This window comes from Balearica regulorum, chromosome 1 (assembly GCF_011004875.1).
Source record: "Balearica regulorum gibbericeps isolate bBalReg1 chromosome 1, bBalReg1.pri, whole genome shotgun sequence".
Classification (NCBI taxonomy): domain Eukaryota; kingdom Metazoa; phylum Chordata; class Aves; order Gruiformes; family Gruidae; genus Balearica; species Balearica regulorum.
In genome coordinates, this window is record NC_046184.1 from 53,056,663 (window position 1) to 53,071,635 (window position 14,973).

The 14,973-nt window shown below is 37.7% G+C and overlaps 1 protein-coding gene across 2 annotated transcripts; it reads right to left on the bottom strand.

Moving 5' to 3' along the window:
- Positions 1 to 785: 785 nt before the first annotated feature.
- On the bottom strand, positions 786 to 14,954 carry DEPDC4 (DEP domain containing 4). 2 transcript variants are annotated; one of them, XM_075749474.1, is made up of 9 exons: positions 14,830 to 14,954; positions 13,381 to 13,807; positions 12,695 to 12,846; positions 11,944 to 12,130; positions 10,148 to 10,374; positions 7,386 to 7,528; positions 7,047 to 7,172; positions 5,527 to 5,605; positions 786 to 3,095 (listed from the first exon to the last, which is right to left on the bottom strand). In XM_075749474.1, the coding sequence occupies exons 1-9, from the start codon at positions 14,912 to 14,914 to the stop codon at positions 2,878 to 2,880; spliced, it is 1,644 nt and encodes a 547-aa protein (XP_075605589.1). In that variant the 5' UTR covers positions 14,915 to 14,954; the 3' UTR covers positions 786 to 2,877. The 2 variants fall into 2 exon arrangements, with proteins under 2 accessions (XP_075605589.1, XP_075605582.1); XM_075749467.1 differs by having other exon boundaries at positions 12,695 to 12,849.
- Positions 14,955 to 14,973: the final 19 nt, after the last annotated feature.

The window sequence follows — 14,973 nt, forward strand, 5'->3', positions numbered from 1 at the left end:
GTACACAGCCACACGTAGAGGCCCTTGTGTCCAACCTCAATTTTTTTTAAATAACTGCTTCACAAAATTATTAGCATGCTTTAGCTGGGACTTAAAATAAGGAAATATGCACATTGTTGCTGTTATAGGAACAATGACCTTTTTCCTTGGTAGGAGCAAACATGAATGCTCTATGAATAGAGGTAAGCTTCCTTACCTTGAAGGTGGTATCACCTGTTCTTTGATAAGGCTGCACTAGAAAATAGCTCTAGACTAAACTCTTCAGAAATGTAATACTTCAAATAAAAATTCATACTGGCAATTAATTTGCTAGCTCTATGCTAGAAATCGTAAGTAGAAATGAGTGAGAGGTCCAAGTTCCCTTACCAGATGATTCTGTGTCAAATGTCGTTAAAAGTGACACAACTTTCTAAAGTCCAGTAAAGTTTTCTTGATTTTGGAATATAACTGAAAGCCTAACACTGAAAAAGAATAATCTCTAGTTCACCAAGCTTGTTCTGTTCAGCAGGCCCTTATACTTAAATGTAAAATACCACATTTCTTTCAACATAAGATTAAAAATCAGTAGATCCTCCTGTCAGGGTAGGTGAATAAAATAGGGCTCTCAAGAGCTCTTCCCTTCCTTTGCTGTACTAGATCAATCTTGACTTCTCGTCCCATGAACTGAAGGAATGCACCTGGCACCTGCTGTCCACATGAAGTATTTCTTTACTGTTTGATACCTGGCTCAACACTCAGAGCTGCCCCTTCCTTGTGAAAGCACTATGAAATGACAGACCGATTCATCGTTTTTTATGCAATGCTTTATTATCATCTTTAAATTAGCACAAGAAAATTCTAAAGTCACAAAGTGCAATCACTTGTTTTTTAAAAACAGTTTTTCCCAAAGCAATTCCCAGTCCATCTAGCCTACAAATTACCATGTTATCACCCCTCCCTGTTACCAGGTTCAGTATTTTGAGTGAGACCCAGTAAAGGGACTGGAGAGAGAGAGAAAAAAACCCACAAACCACCAAACTAAAATCCCCTTCTCCCACTACTCAACACCAGAAACACTTAATCAGGAAATACTTTCCTGTTTACAATTTTCAATAATTACTTCTGTACCGGCTTCCTCTTCTGGGAGCCAAAGGACTAGAAAAATAATACATAGCTCAATAGTCTAGTAATTAGGACATTCACCTCTGGAAGGTGAAACTCAGTCTTTTTTCCTCCTCCAGAAATTATTTATTTTACACTGGACAGTCACTGTTCAATAAATAATAAGGGCATAAACAGGGACACATGGACAGAGATTTCAACTACATTCCCTGATTTCTAATAGGCCAGGTCATTTAAATAAGGCTGCTTGAAATACGCAGGTTAACACAACCTATTACCTGTGCATATAGCTGGTTATATCTAACAGTGTAACCATTTCAATTTATAAAAGAAAAGAAAACAGCACTTGTTTTCAGAAAGCTTTGGTATTCTGGTAACTTGACCACACATTTGGAGAACAGTTGAGGATGTAGATACCGAAAGAAGCATATTCACAATAAAAAAAATCATGGTCATAGTGTAGCTAGTCCAGCAAAGGGGCCATGAAAATGATAAGGGAATGGAGCACCTGCCATACAAGGGAGAGGCTCCGATTGTTCAGCCTTAAGAAGACAAGCTCAGGGGAGGGAGTAAAGACAACCAAGCCAGACACTTCTCGGTGCTGCCCACTGGAAGGGCAGCAGGCAATGGGCACAGACAGAAATCCAAGAAATTCTACCTAAACATAAGGTGGTTGGGTTTTGTTTGTTTGTTTGGTGGTTTTTTTTTTAACTACTGTGAGGCTGGTCAAACTCTGGACCAGACTCACCTGAGAGGTTGTGGCATCTCTGTCCTTGGAAATATTCTAAACTCAACTGGAAAAGGCCCTGAGCAGCCCGTACTAATTGACTCCACTAGACCAGAGGTCCCTTCCAATCTCAATTCTCTGTTTCTATGTTCAATACATGATCAAATGTCTGTCATGAGGATGGAAGAAGTAATTTAACCCCTAACACATTATACTGCATATTTATTTAATGATTTAAATCAACATTTCCTTGCCAGTGTACAGTTAACCATCAACATGTCAAAACAGGCCAACGTGCTTTCTAGCTTTGTCCTATGAATCCAGAAACACTATCAAAGTATTTATGACAAATAACTGGACGCTATCAAAGTATCCTCATGTTAAAATAAATTGGTTAAGTACACCAAGAGATCTAAAACAAGATTATTATTCCTCAAGTTTTTTTTGAGAATGTAAATGTTTTTACTTGCTTTTGCCTAACTGCCAGATTAGCAGCAGCTTGTCTGCCGGAGTGGGGAAGGAGTAACAGGCTGTAATCACTGACTGCGAGCACACACAGCTCCCCTGCCTAATGATCTCGCCTGCCACAGATTCACCCACTGACCTGCTCCTAAGATTTTTGACGCACTTTCTACACTTTTACAATACTCACAGGAGTCCTAATCTATAGTTTGAGATTAGATTACGAACTACAGATAGAAAAGATGAAAAACCTTACTGGATCTCAACCCAAGCATAGCTGCAAATGTAGAGACTTAGCTCAGCTAGAAAGCCATGGGGTTGTGGGACAGAAGGAAAAAAGTGCCAAACCCTGAACTCAAAGCAGCACAAGCAGTGTGCCATTATTACTAACTTAAAAGTAATTAAGTACTTATTTCTTAAAAGAGTCATTAATTAGAATTAATGCTTTTTATCAGCAGTGTAACTTGTAGTTTCCTGTAACCGAAGATATAAGGACATAAGAAGAAAATGGTTTGTATCATGAGCAATTTTCATATGCATCCCCTCCTTTTAAAAAAAAAAAAAATTTAAAAAGGCTGTATTGACATCTAGCCAGAGAGAGTACAAAATTCACATGTAGCTTTACAACCGCTACAATAGATGAGAGAATGGTATTTTTGGAGTTCTTTAATTAATTTCTTCTTCTGCTTCAAAGGAATAGTGGGGTCACTGTCCATCTCTTGAACCAATGCAAGAAGATACTGATTTGTTTGTTGTTTTTGATCTTCGTATTCTTTAGTTGTCACACGCTGACAGAAGGTGAAGCCTTTGTAAGAAATCAGAGGTTCAGATTAAGTTTAATGCATCACGTAAGAGCTTAATTTAAAAAAAATATGATCAGAAACAGATATATTGATGATCCAGTTCAGACACAATTACAATTCTCTACAATGTAAAATATATAGTCCTCCACTCAGCATGGATGAATACGTAAACATTAATTGCAAAAATAAAATTGAAAAGCAGTGTTATAATTGCAATTATCACAGATGATTTTGCATTGCAAACAGGCCTGCAAGACAAAGAGCCAATACAGTTCCTGCAAACAGAAGACATAATGAAGAATACTACGTGACAAGAATGGCACCTTGCCGTTTTCATGATCCAGCAATTCCCTGCGAGTGAATCAAATCCGTCGCAAGGTCCAGTACACAATGCAAGTGACCAAGTATTTTGGAAAACAGTTGCCTCTGAACCACAGCTCTGAGTTCAGGAATACAATTCAGGAACTTCTGGATGACCGGACAGCTCAGAATGGTTTGGGCACCAGAAGCAGAGGTGATGGATGAGGCAGCAGTTCAGGGTGACGACAGAGCAAGGAACTGGAGACAGATAGGTCACTTAAGCACTATTTAGCTATAAAAATGTTGTGAAGCTACACAGCGGAGTACTGCCCTGCAAGGATTCAAGCCCCATCACTAGACACATGAGTTCTGGCCTGAAGAAAGACTGACATTCAGCTACTGCACACGTTAGTGAGCAAGTTGGTTGAACAGATGTCAATTGCCTAAAAGGGAAAAAATTCTTACTGTTCCTTCTGTACAGACACCATCTTAAGGCTTCACATAGAGAGTGGTGATACCCTGAGCTGCCAGAATTTTCATGTGCACCTATCCTTCCCTTCTTTTACAATGAGTCTGTCAAACACTAAATGTGAAATACTTTTTATGGTTAGTAGAGTCACATCTAGAAGACATAGCTCGTTCAAAAGCAAAAGTTTAACAACTTCTGCCAAAAAGTTTCACTCTTAAAACTTCAGGGTGTATCCTTTAGTCCAGAGGTTTCAAGTGTCTTACTAAATTAAAACCAACCCCAGAGTTCCCTCAGTGCTTTTAGGAATGTTTATTTCCAGCAGACCTAATGATTACCTTCCTGCAATAGGTAAGGCTCCTTTTTTTATCATGGTCACCCAGCCTTCCCTCCTGCTCCCACCTGCACTTCCAAAGTTCACCAGCTCAGAATGCTCAGTAGCTCTCAGGAAATATTTTCCTCCTGCCTCCTCCATGAGAAAAAGGAAAATGACACCAGAATACAAAGCACAGGAACGCGGGAATACGCCGTGCTGGAGAGCTTACAATCAGATCAAACTAGCTATTTCAACAAGTAGATGGAATTTACGTGCATTTACAGATTGAAACTCCAAAACTTAGCAGGGAGAGCACAGTATGGAGTTTGTACTTCAGTTGTCTGTTCCACGTGCTGATGGAAATCACACAGGCTTCAAGAACACTGTAGACCTGCAGCTCCTTCCTCTGTTGCTAATCTCCGTATTCTTTGGCTACACAATACTCTTTGGCTCAGAACACTGAACTGGAAGCAATTTGGACGCATTCCAGAACCCAACAGAGATAGTAAAAGATTATGTACCAAAACAACTTCTCAGACAGCTGCTCTATTAAATATAGTATTAAACAGCACAATAACTTACAGTATTATCCAGTTCCCTAATGGTTTCTCTTCAATGTTTAAGCACATAATGCACTGGCAATACAGAAGTCAAAAGGAAGAAGCTGAAGTGTCAGAGAGAAATTATTTATTTAATAATCCTTTTAATCACAGTACTGGAAGATATTTTTGGCAGCAAGGCCAGATGGAAAGTTAGCTTATAAAAGAAATGAGCTGGAAAACATGAATCCCACATACACACCAAGTGTCAAATACCTTTATTTTAGGCTACACTACCATTCTGTAAGTTTTAGATTCTTAGTAAACTTTATGCTAACCCAGAAAAGGAAGAGAGTTCTTCAAAACACTAAACAATTAAGGTCTGTGCTCAAGACATCTATTAGAAACTCAAACTACTGAGCTCTATGAGAATTTTTGCATGTCTTGTGGCAGAAATGTAAGAATGCTGTTCCTAAATATAAAAATCACATCAAATTCACAAACCAAATAAGCAAGTCATTTCAGGAAACAATTTTGCATTAATTTTTCCAAAGTAATTATTTGGTTAAAAAAAAAAAAAGATTGTAATGTGTTCAAACTAGATAATTAATAGAAATCTTGTTCTCTAATACTCAGAGATCAGTGTTTTACTTACAGCAGATAATTTAATTTTTTGGTGATTTAGTGACTAGTCGCTTTAATGCTTCAATTCTGATAAAGGAAAAGAACATAGTATGCAAAATTACAGTCAACTGATGATAAATTGATTTGTATAGAATGGTTTATATAAAAATGTGTATCACATCATCTACCTGAATCGATATCTGGATCTTGTCCTTCCAGCAAACTCTCAAGTCTCCTACTAGTTAGTTCCAGAAGAGTTAAAGGAGTCTGAAAATACAATCCAACAAAGAAAAAAATTACAAACCCAGTAATTCTGTATTTTGAGAATTTAAATTTGTCAGATGATCAATTTAAAAACTACATCATTAACTGCAGAAGAATCTATGCCTACCTTTATTTAGGTACCCATTCAAAATCTCTCACAAAAATCGCACCAGAACACATACACATATGTTTATTTCTGGTATTTCAGGCCAAAGAGGAGGCGGCAAGATGTTCTAAATGTTGTTTTCCACTGAACTACAGCAAAAAATGTAGCGCAGATCTTGAACTGATTTCAGCTTATATAATACACAAGGCTCTCAGCTGCAGTTGTGAAAGAGCAAGCCACCATCCACTCCACTGTCAGTGCTATGACATGTTGGGCACTTTGTTTGTTAGATCTGGCTCCATCTCCAATCGTGAATCAAAGCCCTAACCCTCATGACAGAACCCTTAACAACAACAAAACAGTATTTGGTTTTGGCTGTATATTAACACATACAAAACTCATACTACTACTTGATACTTTCAAACTAAATGGGAGCTAATTAAAAAGAAAAACTATCTCCCACGTCTCTTTAGCTGAGGTCAGATAATGCGTTGTATAAGAATTAAAAATAATATTTTACTGAAACCAAATTAATGTTTCTGTGAGACTTATTTCTAACTGGACAATAAATGTCTAGAGTATTTTACAGCTATTTTACAACACCTGAGATAATTAGTTAATCTGTATCCAATTCAATGTTTTTATGAGGAATTTTATAGTCGAGGAAAGCAGTAGAGAAGCATCACAACTTAAATGCACTGGAAAGTCAATATAGGGTCTGGGAAGGTTGCATCTTTTCACACGCGTGACAATATGATGGAATGTAAATAAAGGAGACTATAAAATACACCTGTATATTTACATAACCTATGAAGTTAAATAGAAAGGCCATTTCATTTTGTGGTTCTATTTATTTTCTTTAATTTAGAAGTTAACATTTCAAAATACCAAAAGGAACTTTTAAGAGTTGTCAAAGCTCTACATGTATGTCAAAGCATACATGTATGGGGCACCAGAGCATGCCATCTTATATATTACTTAGAGTATGTCAGCTGACTTCTAAAGGAGAAAGACACTAAGAAGCCTAAAAATTTAGTAGACAGCCATCAGAAACAAGGTGCCAAGAGACCTCTATAAAAATTTCTTAATATTCCAAATATTTTCTTAACACAAATTACACAAAATAAAGAGAGAGGATATCATATATAAAGGATTGCAAAGCTCTCAAAAAGCTGTCCTCCATAGTCTGAAATAGTTTCTCACCCCACTTGACTGTAGCATTAAACCGTAACAGATGGAACATTAAACCCTGCTCCTCATACCTGTCATCTCCAGAAAGGCACTTTATGGCATTTAACATTTAAAATGACTAAGCCAATGAGGTAAGGAAAACACTACCTTGAAGAGCTCGGAGTGATTGTCCATCAGAAACTGAGTCAGCAGTTCTGCCTGTGGTTTTGACAAGGTCTTATTTTGTAAGATGAACTTTGTGCAAGTCTTAATGATCACTGACCTGTTATCAAACTAGAAAAAGAACCACTCAGATTTGGCATTAAATTTACTTGCAATGTGTCAGCAAAGACTAAGTATAACAGGATGCTATCAGTGGGATGAACATCTTGGTATTTGTTTTAAAACAAATCACATTGGAAAACAGTAAACTTCTATCTCTGAAAAAAACCCTAGTGTTACTATAGGCAAGTCCTATTTCCCACACTAAACATAACAGATACTTACTTGTCTTTGTAATTTGTAGCCCTCCGATTCGGATGCAATGGCTACGAATGTCAGGAGTCTATGTAGTTCTTCTCGGACATTTGGTGCTAATAATTTTAAATAAAGTTGTGATGCCTCTAGAGCTTGATCTGTTTTTCCTTTTTCTGCAATGGAGTAAAACAGCGTATCCAGTGCAACTGTTCATTTTCAGAGTCAAGAATACATATTTAAATTCCAATATTAATCTAATTTTAGGGTTTTTTTCCTCTCCAAACAAAACAGCTTATCTCAGTGACTTCTAAAAACTTTTGACAAGACTCAATACAAAATTTAATCAATATAAGCTTAAAGTCTTTGTCCCATAGGTAGTCAGAGAACAGATGTACTCGGACAATACATACAGAATATTACTATGTTCTGTGTACAACGTGTGAACGCTGAAGTGGTGTTTGCATCATTTGTGTTTATGCATCTTTTTATTGTATTCCAGGATTCATCTCAAAGTAATTAATGAGCTAAACAATCCTAACTTTTTAATTGCTTTGAAGTTCTGTTTGGGTTTTTTGGTTGTTGTTGGGATTTTTTTGTTGTTTGGATTGGGTTTTTTGCTTTGTTTGGTTGTTTTTTGTGGTTGGCTGGTATGTGTGGCCCCTCCCCCCCCTTTTTTTTAAGCCATTAGGTTACAAGTTTCTCAAGAAAATGTGATAAGGTGAAAATAATCTCCTATAAAAACCCCTTTAGATTATAATTCTAGTTATCTTCACTTGGAAAGTGAGGAACTATCAAATAGCCAAGTAACTGTAAGGCAAGATAAAGATGAGGGCAGATACAGGAATAGAACTTATGTATGATTGATTTTCAGGCCTCTGTCCTATTACTGGGACAGAGGTTAATTTTACAAGAAGTTATCCAGGACTTTTGGGGGCGTACCTCAAGCCGTTTGAAACCATCTTTGTTTAAAGAGAACATCAAAAGAACAAGTAAGTGATCCTTTTCCAAAAAGGAAGGGCAGACAAAAAGGCAGGAAAGAGAACTGCCAAAGGACATCGTCAAGACAGGTAAAAGTGTAGATGTGAAGACAGGAAGTTAAATAATTTCTAGAGAAAAGTTTAAGAGTTTCTCTGATCTGTGATTAAAACTTTACTGGGTTACTCTAAAAGACTGTAGGAAAAAAAGAAAAAGAAAAGTTCCAATGTAAAAAGGTTCAATAAACCACATAGACTAGTTTGACCAACTGCATCCATCTGTAACATAAGTACTCTAGATTTGTTTATTTTAAAGGCAACAAGCACATCAACATGCTTGCCTTCACAACAAAACTGTATTATTAGCCATCTTGAAATCAAACCTTTTAACAGCTGCGAAAAATACAGTTATAACCGTATATATATTGATAAAAAATCAAGTCGTACTTTAGTTAACTGCAGCACTTCTCAAATTTATTTTGAAAGTGTTTTAAATATGTAGATGTTCACAGCTAGTTTGAGCTATCTCCTGCACTACAGTCAGAACAACAGCACTTTATCAAAGTAAGGCTCACTGCACCAGATTCTGCTTGAAAATCATTAGAATGCAAGTTGTTCTACACTGATGACCATAATAGCACTGACAGGAAAAAATGGTTTTAAAATAGTCAATCTCCTAACATTGATCTAGTATGATCTAGAACACAGCCGAGGACCCAGAAACATAAACTAATATATTCAAACAGAGAATCATTTCCTAATGACAACATTATGGTTACCACTTCATCAAAAAGAAATAAAGCACTAGAAACTGCTTGTGAGATGGTCTTACTCAAGTTGGAAAAGGTGAAAAAATTAAGGCAAGAATAAGAAAATAGACTAGCCCTGGACATTCACAGGTCATGTAGTTTAGATCAAGCCGATAATACAGAAAAGACCTACAGGCAACTAAAGCATCAGAGTAATTCTGACACTCACAGAATTATGACACTGTCTTTTTCCTTGCCTACAGGATTTGGCTGCTTTGATTCTCTAATTTAGTAATATTCTATAATATCAATTTATATCAGTTCTGTATTTAAAGTGCACATATGAACTATACCATCTTTAATTTAAGTGAACATTTAGCAGAAGTTACCAGTCAGTTATTTCAAATTAGCATTCTTCTTTTCTGGATGGATTATGTAATTTTGCCATAATTTCCCTTTCATGACTTCTATTATAATTTGTTTTTTTTTCCTTAGCAAAATACTGATAAAAATACTGCCTTTTGTATTTTCATGAGGTCTTGGCCACAGGATCTACCACTCTGCTCCAATTTTTACACAAGCCAACTGTGCTCCTATGCCAGTAAGCTTGTCATAGATGTCTAAAAACTGAACTGAGACTTTGGGTAACACTCCATAAACCCTACAGAACTGAAGGGTAACAGGGCCTATTTAGGGTAGGGTTAAACTTGTATTTAAATTAAACCCTTCTGTTTTACTTGTAAGCATTTGTGGGAAGGCTGTTGGCTTTTTAGGGTTTTTTCTTTTTTTTTTAAACAGATTACCCACAGAGGCTGGCGAATCTCTATCCTTGCAGATTTTCAAAATTCAGCTAGAGCAGGCCCTATGCAAATTAATCTAACTTTGAAATTTGTCTTTGCCTTGAGCAGGTGTTCTGCCTAGTGACCTTGAGCATTCCCTTTCAACCTATAAATTAAAGTACATCTGCAATAGCATTGCAAATGGTGTTACGATTCAATCAATCAATGCTTACTAAGTTCCATCCTTTACACAGCTTTCACTTGATTTTTTTGTTCCAGGTTGCTCTTACCTATAAGTTCTATAATTCCTGAATGAATATCGAGATCCTGAGTGGTAAGAAGAGAGTCCTTTTTTTGACTATAATACTTTATTATAATGTCAAAAAGAATCTTCTTGTATGTATTCAGACTGCTTGGTTTGTTAGCACTTTGAGATAACTGCTGACTAACCATCACTATGAACTGGTCTGGGAAATACTCCAAGCATTCAACTGCAGCATAGAGCCATTTGTCAAGCCTGTAGAAGGAAAAGTTAGTTTTAGTGCTTACTTTAAAACACTTTGCCTGTTCTTATTTAATCCTTTAAAGAAAATTAGATAAAAAATAACTGTACAGGTATAGTCACATATTTGAACCACAGCATTAAGCTTGTTGCTTATTAAGCAGTTTATGTAATTTATTTCACTATAGTAGTTCAAGGACCTGCTCAAAATAAGCAACTTCTATGGTTTTCTTATGCTACAGAAAATGCACCTGAGGTACACCCAGATCAAAACAATCATGCCAGATTGTCATTGGCCCTAGAACACTTGCCTGATTCAGCTAGTATGTAAAACCAAACATCACCCCATACACCCATTACTTCAGCACACATGAAAACACACATGCACCACCACCTCTCCCCCCCCGATCCCCCTTCATATTGAGGGCAATTAATCCTACAACAATTTGTAATACTGGTGGCTATTCATACTTGGAATTTCCCATTTCTCGGCATGCTATGAGCCAGACTTAAATAATATACTATGTACAAAGATGCTACTCCAGCCCCCCACTTAAGTACTTGTAGAATAAAGTGATTTATTTTTTAATTTAATTTTCTTTACACTCATCTGATAGATTAGCAAAGACCGAAATATTAGAGACATTTAATACAGAGCAACCACCATATAAGAGAGATTTTAAGAGACATAAACCCACCAAGCACCCAAGAATCAAGTACAATGGAAGTATAAAGCTCAAAAGAAAGAGTGTTCATTAAACCATTCTGGGAAGAAAAAACCAGGGAGTTAAGATGCTATCCAGTCATAAACCTAGTCTGGAATCAGGAGTTTCATTAGCTTATACAAAACTCTAAACATATGTAAAAATATTAATATTTTCTCCCTAAAGCAAGAATACATAGAAGTTGTAAGAAAGAATCTCTTTAGGTACACAGATTGACCTCAATCTCACAGATAAAAATTGTATAGATTTGACAGAAATAAGCATTACTAACACATATACACATGAGGAGACATGCCTTAGCATGTACCTTTAATGAGTATGTCAAGATAAGAGATCAGCCCAAGTGCAATCAACAGGAACACTACAGAAATAAGAGAACATTTAAGGAAAAAAAAAGCATTGATGACATGCAGCTACTTCCAACGTCTATATTCTCATGATATAAGCATTCTCAGTGCTATCACTTAGTTTCTCCTTTTCTGTTGCTAACAATAGGTGCCTTATTGACTTTATATCTTCACAGCACCAGAAACTGTGACAAACAAAAAGCATCAGAATAAATTTCTAATATCTGTTACAGAGACCTAAGAGTGAAGTGTCTGGTCTAGATACCAGGAGTGTTTTCAACGCTTGACATTAAAGTTTCAATGTACACCTAAAATCTTCAAGTGTCCAATCCTAAACATATACTTTTTGTGAATTTCCTTACCATTTCTGAAAAGAAGCCAACAAAGAAAAGAATGCCACCCTTGTCTACAAGTATACAAGTGTAACAATGTCTATTTTGTTTGCTTAACACAAATCATCGATAAAGAGTAAAATAAAGCGTTTACTAACAAATTCATTTTATAGAACTTACTCAGGCAAGTTTAAGCTACATGTAACCTCTCTGTCCAGAAAAGTATTTGAGATAATCAGATCTTCTTCTTTGCCAAAACAGTCTGGTTTTGTCTTCACTGAAGACACCAAGATATCTTCTAGAAATGGAACATCAATTAACTGCAGCAGCCGTAGCAGAGTTTGCTGTTTCCAGATATCTTCTATTACTGATACCATAAACAAACAAACAAAAAACCCACCTTCAGAAATAAGATCTTAGGTAAAACACTAACCTTGTTTTTTACTCACTCAGTGTTTTAAATATTCAAAGAAAACAAGGTAACAGCATGGTGTGAAATTTCTGTTTTGGGGAAGAAGGGATCAAAATAGGAATGCTAAGAAAGAAGGGTTTAAAGAGAACATATCTCTCCTCCATCATATTAGAATTAGTAATAACCTACTCTACTTAGCAATATGTACAAGAAAAGACAAGTGAATAGCAAAGGAATCATACAATACAGATGTACTTTAATCTTAAAGCCTATTTCCTTCTGAAGTGGTATTTGCACAAATAGAATAGCACCATCCTGCAAAAACTTAATTCTGTTTTGTTTTCTTGAGTTTACTTACTATGAACATTTACCTGTTTAGCACTCATTTAGCTATTTTGTCATTAGTGACATGTTAAATTTAGGACTCTGAGGGGCAGTGTTTAACAGAAATGAGGTACTCGCTCCAAGTAGATACAGTGAAGAACAATCAAGTTTTAAAAAGAAAAAGTCAATCCTCACCTCTTTTTGAAAGCAGATGAGTTGGTTCATTAACCATGATCTTTGGAGGTAAAGATGCATGAACATTTATTGATCGAAGAAGTTCCTCTACCCTCTTTTTATCGGCTGCTTCTAATGCTAAGGGGTTTGAAAGTGTTGTTTCACACTTTACTCTGCTTAGGGGAAAAAGAAATAAAATTAGATGTATAACAAATACGATCAGGACACATTTATCTTTCTGTCACTTCCTAAACTGCTGTTAAATCAGGACTTCAGGGCTTCACCGTATCTGAGATCTATCCTGCTGCTAGAAAACCAATCATCCATATCTGTTTTGTGGAAAGGGTAAGAATATTGATTCCAAATACTGTTTATTAGTTCCATTTCTTTTACCAGCTTCCAATAAGTAGCTCATTCATGCTAATTCTCAGATTTCAGCACAACTGATTGCAAAACAAAATGATTCCTAGACTCATGCTACCGTGCCAGACAAACAGCAAAGGGCAGATCAAAGCAGTTCAGCATTACCACAAAATATTAGGTAGCATCTGAGATTTAGGCATGATGTTTCTCAAAACTGGCACATACTTTCCAGAAGTCTCCACTACTTGGGTTGCACACACGTAACTTCATCTACAGTTAACTCACGTTGAGTTTTAAAAAAAAAAAAAAAAAAAAAAAAATCAGGCTAGTTCTGAATAACTTACTTGGAACATCTTTTTGTCTTCTGTTTGCAGATTTGCTCAGGAGACAAGCTCTCATTGTCTTTATTCTTTCTTGGAAGAAGAGGAGTAAGACTGCTATTTACAAATTTATAGAGACTAGTGTTTGTGTCTTCAAACTCTGTTTCTTTCTCATTCTTGAATAAGTAAAGCTTTGCTCCAACTGGCTCAAACACCTTGTGATCCATCAATGCTTGGCACACACGGACTCCCTTCAGCCGAGAAATATCATTGCAGCTTAGGTACATGCTTTGCATAAGATGGCTTAGTACCACATCGACAGCATTTGAGCCAGTGAAACAGTTTTTATATGTTTTCAGATGTTGTCTACGCCTTTTGATTTCCACTTGACTGTGAAGAGCATGAATGATACTATTCCACAGGTGAGTTGCTTGAAAAGGACCATCACAATCTGCAAAATATTTATATGAAATTTTTACAGATGTTTATAAAGCTTTAACATTTAAAAACATGTTTTTACTCTGTGAAATTAGTTATACATCTATTTAAAAAAATCTCCATAAATCAGCTTAATTTTACAAAGGCAGAGAAAGATAATACTTCATGAATCAGTCCTTGTAAGTTGACTCACACCCACTAGGGTAGAGTCAACAGAAGAGAAGAAGATGACACTGTAACAGGTGAAGAAGGTTGTTTTTGTTATTACCACACATACTGTATGTATGTACGCATACACATAAATTCATTACAGAATCACAGAATGGCTGAGGCTTGCAGGGACCTCTAGGGTCCATCTGGTCCAACCCCCTCCAACTCAAGCAGGACCACCCAGAGCTGGTCACACAGGACCATGCCCAGACAGCTTCTGAATATTGTCAAAGGTTGAGTGTCCACAACCTCTCCGGGCACCTCTGAGAAGAGCCTGGCTCTGTCCTCTTTGCACCCTGCCTTCAGGTACTTATAGACACGGACGAGATCCCCCCCACCCCGAACCTTCTCCAGATTGAAGAGTTCCAGCTCTCTCCGTCTCTCCTCCTAGGGAAGACGCTCCTCCACCCCTCAGTTTCTCCTGCACATATCACTCTCAGCTCAGCAGACGACAAACCGGTATTTGCAACGCATTAAACCTGCCTGCCCCCCAGCCTTTCGCTCCGAACACTTAGGCACAGCTCCACGCCCAGCGCTAGCGGCGGCGCCCCGCTTAACCACGGCTTCTGGGGGTACAGCCGGAGGAAGCTCCTCTCTCCTCCCTACAGCTGCTGCCCTCAGCGCTAGCTCCTGCCCCTTCGCCTGCCAACGGCCCCTCCCGCGGCAGCGGCAGCCGGAGACACCCGCCCAATGGGCGGGCAGGCACCGGCCCTTCAGAGCCCGCTCCCGCTCCCCAGCAAAGCGCGGAGCCGTTATCAGCCCCACAAACGCTGCGGCAGAAAAAAACGCGGCGGGACAGGGACAGGGACGACTCCCTTCCCCCACCTCGTCGTCGCCCGCTCCCCCGACGCGGCTCTAGCTCGCTCTGACTCCGGAGCTTCCTGAACCGCGGAGTCAAATAAACCGCCATAACCGCAGCTGGTCCGCTGGCGGAAGCCGGCAGAGTGCATCACTTCCCGGCCTCCTCCA